General features: G+C 31.8%; 1 protein-coding gene across 1 annotated transcript in view; it reads left to right on the forward strand.

Annotated features, from left to right (window-relative positions):
* The window catches only part of LOC106472999 (MAP/microtubule affinity-regulating kinase 3-like), a 25,592-nt gene that overhangs the window by 3,771 nt on the left and 11,670 nt on the right, over positions 1-10,151 (forward strand). The window contains exons 2-5 of the mRNA XM_013933672.2: positions 837-936; positions 2,088-2,200; positions 4,094-4,253; positions 7,112-7,294. Of these exons, the coding sequence (XP_013789126.1) occupies positions 837-936; positions 2,088-2,200; positions 4,094-4,253; positions 7,112-7,294 (556 nt within the window). The remainder of the gene's footprint in view (positions 1-836; positions 937-2,087; positions 2,201-4,093; positions 4,254-7,111; positions 7,295-10,151) is intronic.

Consider the following 10,151-nt stretch of genomic DNA (forward strand, 5'->3'; position numbering starts at 1 on the left):
GTGAGTCTGATTCAAGGTATGTCTGTGAACTGATGCTGTGAGTCTGATTCAAGGTATGTCTGTGAACTGATGCTGTGAGTCTGATTCAAGGTATGTCTGTGAACTGATGCTGTGAGTCTGATTCAAGGTACGTCTTTGAACTGATGCTGTGAGTCTGACTCAAGGTATGTCTGTGAACTGATGCTGTGAGTCTGACTCAAGGTATGTCTGTGAACTGATGCTGTGAATCTGACTCAGACTCTGACTTGTACTGCAAGGCAATACTTCTGTGTAGAATAAGAATACTTTTGGTCATAGTACAGTTTGTGTTTGGTATTTGCAAACCCTCAAAAAACCCCAAAATGCATATTTACAGTTTTGTAGTATCCCTGTGTATTATGTCTGTTATTTACTCTCCTCTACTACAAACCATTTCTAAATCAGCAGTGTACCATAAAATGAAGAGTTCATAACCCGACGTCAAATACGAATACCATATTTAATGACACTCTGGAAAAGGTCATGGGCATTTACAGTTTGACTCCTTCACCGGTGCACGTAGTGTTAATAAAACTTTGGCTATGGCTAAGTTGTTTGTTTCAACTTCAGAGATTATTGGGAAAAAAAGAATTTGATCAACAGCTGTTTAAATTTTCTTAAGTTTTTTTTTAAATATTCCTGATCTGTGAAGTATTGAAGATTTGGTACACTAGAATTATTGTAAAATTTCTCTAAAACTTGAAGAATGTCACCTTAGTTGTGTGGAAACTTTAGGTACTTATATCTAGTAATGTTGATTTTTATTGTTATATGCTTTATTTATTTACATGATCAACTGTTATATAATTTTTGTTTAGAATATTATGAAAGATAAGTGGATGAACATAGGTTATGAAGATGATGAACTTAAACCTTATTTGGAACCAGAATTTGATATGCAAGATGCCAGAAGAATAGGTAATATTTATTCTTTTTTAAAAAGAAACCAGTAAGTAGGGGGAAATGGAGGCTAATAACTCAAGCAAAAAAATGAAATAATATATATTAAAATAAAGACAAAAGGACTATAAAGTGAGCACCCAGTGAAGGTGCCAGTAGAAACCTTGTGCTTAACTGTTTGTCAGTCTTGTACAATACTGATTAGGCTTATAGTATTTACACTTTTGTTTCAGTAAAAGTATAGTACAGTAGGTTTCCACAAATACTGATTAGGCTTATAATATTTACACTTATTTTTCATAAAAGTATAGTACAGTAGGTTTCCACAAATACTGATTAGGCTTATAATATTTACACTTATTTTTCGTAAAAGTATAGTACAGTAGGTTTCCACAAATACTGATTAGGCTTATAATATTTACACTTATTTTCAGTAAGAGTTTAGTACAGTTGGTTTCTAGAAATAGGGATTATATTATAAAATGTAGTTTCAACCTTTTAACAACCTTCAGTCTTGAGGTAAGTGTATGAATACATGTGAATAATTAAGTGAATAAATGGAAAGTTGGCACCTTATTCCCATAATATCCACAGGTGTGGAGAGCTTGTGTCCTAGTTAGAAGTAGGGATTATATTATAAAATGTAGTTTCAACCTTTTAACAACCTTCAGTCTTGAGGTAAGTGTATGAATACATGTGAATAATTAAGTGAATAAATAGAAAATTGGTACCTTATTCCCATAATATCCACAGATGTGTAGAGCTTGTGTCCTAGTTAGAAATAGGGATTATATTATAAAATGTAGTTTCAACCTTTTTACAACCTTCAGTCTTGAGGTAAGTGTATGAATACATGTGAATAATTAAGTGAATAAATGGAAAGTTGGTACCTTGTGTCCTAGTTAGAAATAGGGATTATATTATAAAATGTAGTTTCAAACTTTTTACAACCTTCAGTATGGAGGTAAGTGTATGTATAAAGTACTATTTTTGTTCAACCATTGTAACTATGTATCAATATAAAACAAGAAAGATTTATATATATTTTTTATAAATTTGAGTAAAAACTGTCACTTGTTGTATTCAAATCTAAGAAAGTTTGTGTTTTTAAAGAAAAATTGATTGAGGGAAGAAACCACTGTTCTCACTGAGAACTTGTTTTTTTCCAGAAATTCTGCATAACCTAGGTTTTTCTAAAGATGACATAGACGATTCACTTCGAAACAGGAAATATGATGACATAATGGCTAATTATTTATTGTTAGGGAAGAAAACAACTGAGGTGAGTTCTACTTTATTTTGAAGTGTGGTAGAAGATAGAAATGGTGCTGGTAAGATTTGTCGAGTTCAGAATAATTCTGTAGAGCCCATTGATACTTGTAAATTGAAATGTTTTAACCCTTTCGCAATGGGCTTGGTATAATATACAGGAGATTGTATACACGTTAAGGTTTTATACTATAACCTTTAATTCGGTATGTGCATCTTCACAAAATTTGGTATACCTTTAGTAAACATTAGAAGTCTTGTATACAAAAAAAATCTAATTTTTTACTAAAGATTTGTTTGCGAATATATCGAGTCTGTTTCGTTACCAGTCGAGGTGGAAGTGATTTTCTTGTTATGATTAAAAATACTATTGTTCATCCTAAAAATCTCGTATTTCTTTTGCATAATCTTTAAAACTTCCTAAATAAATTTCAAACATTTGGTTTCGGTAAAACTTTATATCTTATCAGTTATTTAATGATATACTTGAGTCTGTAGATAAATCCCGGAAGTATAAAGAAAAGACAAGTTGTAAAATTATAGATAAAAGGAGCAGCTGTGTCCTTTTTTTTTTTGTTATTATTGGTCACGAAGTTTCAAAGTACTTCTCTTACGAGTTTGAAATGCTAAACATTTCATATTTATTTTCTGTGTTTATTTTACTTTCAAGGACTAAAGTAGAACCCTGCTGAAAATAAATCAATAAATTGTTGTTTGTGTCAGTAGACTGTTTATGTGACACCACCGTAATACGACACTCCTGAAAGCAACCCCTGCTCAGAGAACAGGAGGTCTAATGTTTCGGGTTATATATTGTAAAATGTTTTCTTGGAGTAATCACACTACACTTAGAATCAGTGAAAACGTTTATGCCGACAACAGGATATGTAATTTATCGGCTTATGTATGTATCCTATAGTGTTCACAACAAGACTTTTCGATAATAACAACAATGCACTATGAACCTGTCAAAACATTTATTATGTGGTTTGGTGCCAAGACAATAAACATTACAATTCTTTGAATATTGGTAATCCTTTTTGGGTGTTTGGAATTTAGCAGCATAAGTGTACAAAGATGGTATTTGAGCTTATAAAATCCTATTTCCCTTGTCAGCACTTATTCATCAACCACAGAAATCTTTAGTTTCTGTACTACTTATCACACTCATTTAGTTTCACAAGGTGTGGGGGGGGGGGGCTTGTGGATTTACCAAATTTATTGCTTTTTGTGCAGGTTAGAATTTTTATTCTTGCTTGTATATATCTACAGTTTGTTTCTAAATGGCTAGAACTGTATAAAGTTCTACATTAAAGGTATAAAGAATGGAAGTTTCAGAATACAGATTCATCAAGTGGCACTAAGAAACGAAGATTGAGAGTTTTTTAAGTTAAGACTCGGGTAGTTTAAAGACTTGAATTATAAATTATGTTTTGATATAAAGTTTATTTACATACCTTGATAATAAAGTTGTTTATTCATACTTTGAACTTAACAGTGTAAAGTTTGTGACATGCCTGAATGGACTATTCCCATACTTCAAGGTTTAAAAGAAGAGAAGCTACACTAGAAAGTCAAAGTGTAAATGGCTAATTTAAATGTATAATTTTTGAAAGCTTGGAAATAGGTCAGCAGTATGAAGTTGTCCGAATTTATGGAAATAAAAATGAAAAATATTATATAAAAGTAACATTTTTGAAATAAACACGCAGTGAATTAAGTAAAACAAATAAAATGAAAGAGGAAACAAAAAACCTGGTTTACGAACCTTTCTCAGCTTTAAATTTTATGGAAAAAAGATCCTGTTTTTTTTATTTTATTCATAACATATATATGATTATTGTGAGTATAAAAGAATTCATAAATCAAGTGCTTAAGCTAGAAGTTATTGAACATTTTATTCCAGAATGAGACTTGTGACTCTAGATCGGGATCAAGTCTGTCACTTCAAGTTTTGCGTCGTCCGGGAGACAGTTCCACTAGTGATTCACCTTCACATGGAAGAGTTCAGCGAAGTGTGTCTGCCACAACAAAACCTCGTCGAAGTAGTCATACAGAAACTGGAGGTAAAACAGCATACAAAGTGTATATTTAATGATAATTCATGTGACATATTGTAAGGAAGTAAAACAGTAAACTTAATGTACATTTAATGGAAGTTTCTGTAACATTACATCACAAGGAGTTAAAACTGTAAAGATAATGTATATTAATGGTAGAATCTCAACTGCCTTCTTCTTGCACTGTTTGCCACTGCCGACAAGGCCTTGTACTCAATACCAGAGCATATCAGGTTGGCTGGACATGCAATGCATTGGTAATATTACCTTGACATCAATAGGGTGCAGCATGCAAGGTGGGAATTTAAGATACTATTATGTTCCTCCTACTAAAAACTCACCTATGAACAATAAGGAAAGATTCATTACAAAATTATTATCAGCCTTATTGTAATGTAGTCTCACAAACACTACAAGTAAATAAATCACACTTTACAGGCACATTTTACCTTCCACAAGCTCACTATATTAAATTCAAGCTTTTCTTGAAGCTTCTGGATGAAAAACGTTTCTCATATACTTAAAATTAGTGTATATGTTTAAATATGAAAACAATGAAATTGAGTTAGTGGTCTTCAGTATTTACATTTAATAGTAAATTATGTAATGTAGCAACAGAAACTAAACTTATAAAGAAAACATTTTCTGGTTAAAAAAATTCCTAGCAAAAACATTAGAAAGGGGAAACACAAATGTTTCTGTTTAGTTTCAGACAGAGATCTTTCACTTAACTGTTCCTTAGTTACATATAGCAACTATTTTAACATGGCTTGTGTCATAACTTGTGCAACTGTGAAATATCTTGCAAGTTAACTAAAATTGCTGAAGTAAAATGAGAAAATTAGTATTTAAATTTGTGGTAAGTGTATTTATGAAATACTAGTTTTTCCAGAACTGTGAAGAAAGTGAAACTTAACGATCATTACGGAAAAGTTGGTTTATTAATCAGAAATCTATCTAAAATTATTAAAATGTATTAATGTGTTGAAAACTATTCAAGTCATTTAAAAGTAAGCAAGCATTATGAATCAGTTAAAGTTGTGTCCCAAGAAGACACAGCAGCCTGATCATATTCTAATGGCAGTTTCTTCTTTGGGAACATTTTGTGAAGAAAAGACCTATTTTTGACAATGATTTTTAGGTCATATTATGACATCCTTTTTGTTTTTATATACTGCTGTAGATTACTGTTACTGGATTTTCTTTAGTAGCACTGAGTTTAAGTTTTTGCATTTTTTTTTCTTTTATGGGATTTCTGTTTTAGAGCTTTTATTCACAAGCTCATGTCTCCACCTTTCCAAACTTTTCTTGTGCTCACATTCACTTTTAACATTTCAAAGAAGGATAATAGGTTGCAAGATAGGACCACTGTTAGTCATCTTTCAAACTCCTTACAATACACTTAGAGAATCTTAGTTTTTTGTTCACTGTTTATTTGTATGTATTCTTCTGCTTTCTTATGTTTTCCTTTTTTATTCTACTGATTTGGAATTGTTATGGAAATTTAGATGTTGATTTCTTTTGTATCATGATTTTTCTAAAAATGGTGTGATATTTCTCTCTGGTGTACACTGGAGGGACAGTGGTAAGTTTATGGACTTACAATTTTAAAATCTGGGGTCTGATTCCTTGTGGTGGAAACAACAGGTAGCCCAGTGTGGATTTGGTTACATCTTTAGTGTATGATGACCACCAATCTATTTTAACCAGATATAAACTGTGCTTGTTTTTCAAAAGATGACTTTAAAATGTTTATGTTTCATATCTTATCTGTTATTGTACATGGCTTTCTTTTGTTTATACATTTTCTTTTTTCCCTTTCTAATGTTTGGTAAGTTGAAATATTTTATAGCAGCATGTGCTAGTCTTTTACTTTAATACTTGTATTTAGATATGAGGACATAGTGGTCTTTTCTCTCTGTTTTCTACACGTAGATATTTCAGTGTGACTGTTTGAGATGCTGGTACTGCATATTGCTTACTCAAGTTGTCATAGAAACCACTGATCAGATTCTCATCTCGCTGGGTAAACTGCTTGATGTAAAACTATCTATTTATGCTCTTATAATATTCTTGAGGCCAGTTCTTTGATACTGTTTATTATTTCTTTACAGTTGTTGTGTCAAATTCACCGTTTATTATCTCAAGTTAGCCTCATTTGCTGTATTTATCAAATCTTTCTTGTATTTCTTTCAGTATAAGAAACAGTCTGTATGTGCAGTCTTTAACTTTATAGCTCTTGTTCTTTAACTTTTTACAGTTTCTTGTATATTAAAAGTGTTTTCTCTGTATAGCTAGATCCTCCTCTGTATTACTGTAACTTTCAAAAAAATTTCTTTCTGAATTTTAATAAATACCTTAGTAAACCAAGGGGGAGGTGCTCCTACTGATATGTTATAGGAGGGTAGGTGCTCTAATTATGCTCTCATAGGAGGGAAGGTGCTCTAATTATGCTCTCATAGGAGGGAAGGTGCTCTAATCTTAAATTGTGCTGTCATAGGAGGTGAAGGGTGAAGTGCTCTCTAATTGTACTATGGCTGGGGTGTACTGTGAGGGGGGGGGAAGAGATGCTCTAATTGCTCCACCCTAGGGGGGAGGGGCTTTCTAAGTGTATCATCATGGGGGGGGGTGTTATCTAAGTGTACTGCCATGATATTTGAAATGATGTGGGGTGCTGTCTGGTCTGGTCTGATATATGGACCTAAATGAGAATATTGATGATTCTGTAAGTTACAAAAGTTTCATAAGCAGCTGAAGGTATGTGAAAGTCAGGTACAATCAGATTGGTTCTCTGTTGTTTTTTTTGCTTTTGTAACCAGAGATTTTAGATGTGAAATTCAGTGCCTTGTGTGTGTATATTTCAGTAGAAAGTCAGAACACTAGAACAGCAAGTGTTGGGCCTCCTTCCTACAAAAGACAGAATGCTATCGAAGCCACAGCGACGAGGACAGTGAACAATACCGTCACAACACAAGTGAACTCATCTGGCCCACACACTGTCAAAACAAACTCTACTGTTCTGGAAAATTCTGGAATAGGAAAATTTGGTATTTTGTTATTGTTTTGTTGTTCTTTTATTAGATTGCTTGTTGTATTATTGTAATTTTTTTAAATTTGTGTTGATAAGCTATAAAATATCTTTATTGTAGTTTGTATCATCCAGGTTTGTTTTTTGAGGCATGTAAGTTAACTTTAATGCACTCATTTTAGTGTAGGTTTTATCTTAAATTCAAGATCTCAATTAATGTTGATTTCTGGACCTCAGTTGTTGTTTTCTTACTTCTTTCCATATGGACATCCTTTTCTGTGCATGTCACGAGGTTTTGCTGAGTTACATTAAAAATTTAATTAAGCTGCTTTATTATCACTGTATAAGAATAAACTTGCCATCAAAATATAGCTAATAATTCAACTTTTAATATTATGTAAGTTTTACATTCTTAAATTTATAAGGAAATATAAAAAATAAAATCCTCAATTTCCCCTGGTACGGGAATTGTGACATTTGCTCTCTGAGTATCCCCTCTTCTCTAATTTATTTACCACCCCACCAAAAAGTATGAAATGTTATTACTCAGGCAAAGCATAATTTTTATAATCAATCTTATTTGGATACAGAGCCATAAGCTAGAAAATCAGATCCCTCTTGCCATGCCCACCTGCCACATTTTCGCTTTCAGAAATTGCCAATAGTTCTCTCTGACATTTAATAATATATTATTTACAACCAATAGAAAACCAAAGTTTTCATCTATAACATGAAATATTATATTACTTTGTTTTCTATACAGAGATATATTTTGCTTCCAGTTCAAACTTTATTCCCATGGGAAAGACATCAAATTTTTAATTGTTAGCGGCTGTTGTTGTATAGTTAGAAAGCGAGAAAAAACTGTGATAATTATAGGACATTGTCTGCTTTTTATGTGTTATTATTCTGTGTTCTTTGGTGTGTTATTTAATTAAATAAAAAAATTAGTACAGTAGTACCATTATTATTAAAATGTAGGGTTAATTGTTATTGATAGTCAACAGCAAAAAAGGAAGACCCAGGTAAATACTGTATTTCTTGTTTTTCATGTTTATTCTTTGTTCATTATTATAAAAGTAACAAAAATATAAAAATCAGAAACTTTTTATGTTAGATAACATAAAGTTAGGTAAAATAAAGAAGAATTAAACAAATTTTTACAAGGTATGTTTGCAAACAACTCGCAAGTAGTCCTTGCATTATCTACTTCAGTAGGGTAATGTGAGATACATGTCCACCAAATGATTTACAACTTGTGTGATGGGATTATTAGTTAGACACAGTTCAGAGGACAATAAAATTTGAGTATAAATAGATGTATATTGTTATGAGTGTAAAGCTATATAAGATAAACAAATGTAGTTTCATGTTACAATTTGAAGTCATTCTAGAAAGAAAAAAGTGTAATTTAGATTTATTTAATTTTTTTTTATGGTGGGTACGAGGTCTGTCAAACTGGCCAACCTTGTATAGTGTTAGGGTAGAGAAAATAACAGATAAAGTATAAAGTTTTACTGCATGAAAAACGTTTGAAATTTTACTTATGAGGTTTTTAGAGATTATGCAAAGGAAAGTTGACAATTTTAAGATAAAGACAAGTATTTTTAATCTTAACAGGAAAATCAGTTTGTACTCAGAGCAGTCAAAACTTTGACTCCATATTATCACGAAAAAATTTTGAGTGAAAATACTTCCTTAAAAATTCTGATATTTTGGCTACAAAACACTTAATACTTACTGGAAGTTTGCAAAATTTTTGTGAAGATACAAAAAAACATAATAGAAGTTATAGTATGGAAACTGTGAAGGTCAATTTGGGTTTACGAACTAGGCCGAATCGACATAACCCATAGCGAGAGTGTTAAGTAATAGTGAGAGTTATAGCACTGCAACAGCTCACTAAAGGATCAGGGTTTGATTTGGTTAATATCCACCAGATCTAACATGAAACATTTTGTAAAAAACTTTGCACCAAATCCAACACTTCATATATATATTACCCATATGGAATGAAAGAAGTTCTCTTTATACCTACTTTTAAAGTATGACTAGGATTCTGATTTTTTTTTCTTAAATTATATCAGTGTTATCAACTTTGAAATGTCAGTTAGTGGAGAACAGGACTCGAACTTAAGGTTCAGCAATCTGAAGCTATAAGTAGTGTCGGAGTGCTCTGTTTAGTCATGGTATTCCAAAGATATTTGTAATTGGTTTGAAGTGATCGTCAAGTAGGGCCCTTTGATTTAAGATTTGATTCGATTATTTCAGGATGATTCTATTTTTAAAATATTTTGATTTGCATCAATTGTACATACATAGATTATAGGGTGTATAAGCTGAATTAAATTTTAAATCAAATAGAAAATGGTTTCTTTATTTATGTAGAGTGCCTCTACACACAGTTATTAATGAGAATAAAAATAAATCTTTCTAAAAACAAAAGATATAATGTACTTAAACATCGGGAAGAATAATGGTTGAAAAGTGTTCTTGCAAGGAAATAGGTTCCAGTATATAGACTGAATTAAAAGCTAGATTTTAAAGTTTACCAGAAGTGATGTAGATTAAAAAATATTGAATCTGAGCTGTAGCTAACGAATTGAACCCCACTCTTGATTTACAATCTATTTGAATTTTGAAGCTTTGCAGGGCTATATTGTCAAGGGACTAAAACGTGAAGTCTCAATTAGATGAATACATTTATAATCTGTTATGGGTATAACTGTCTTGTACCACTCTGTCAGTTCCTCAGTTACAGATATAACTGTGCTTGTACCACTCTGTCAGTTCCTCAGTTACAGATATAACTGTGCTTGTACCACTCTGTCAGTTCCTCAGTTACAGATATAACTGTGCTTGTATCACACTGTCAG

This window comes from Limulus polyphemus, unplaced genomic scaffold (genome assembly GCF_000517525.1).
Source record: "Limulus polyphemus unplaced genomic scaffold, Limulus_polyphemus-2.1.2 Scaffold5800, whole genome shotgun sequence".
NCBI lineage: Eukaryota > Metazoa > Arthropoda > Merostomata > Xiphosura > Limulidae > Limulus > Limulus polyphemus.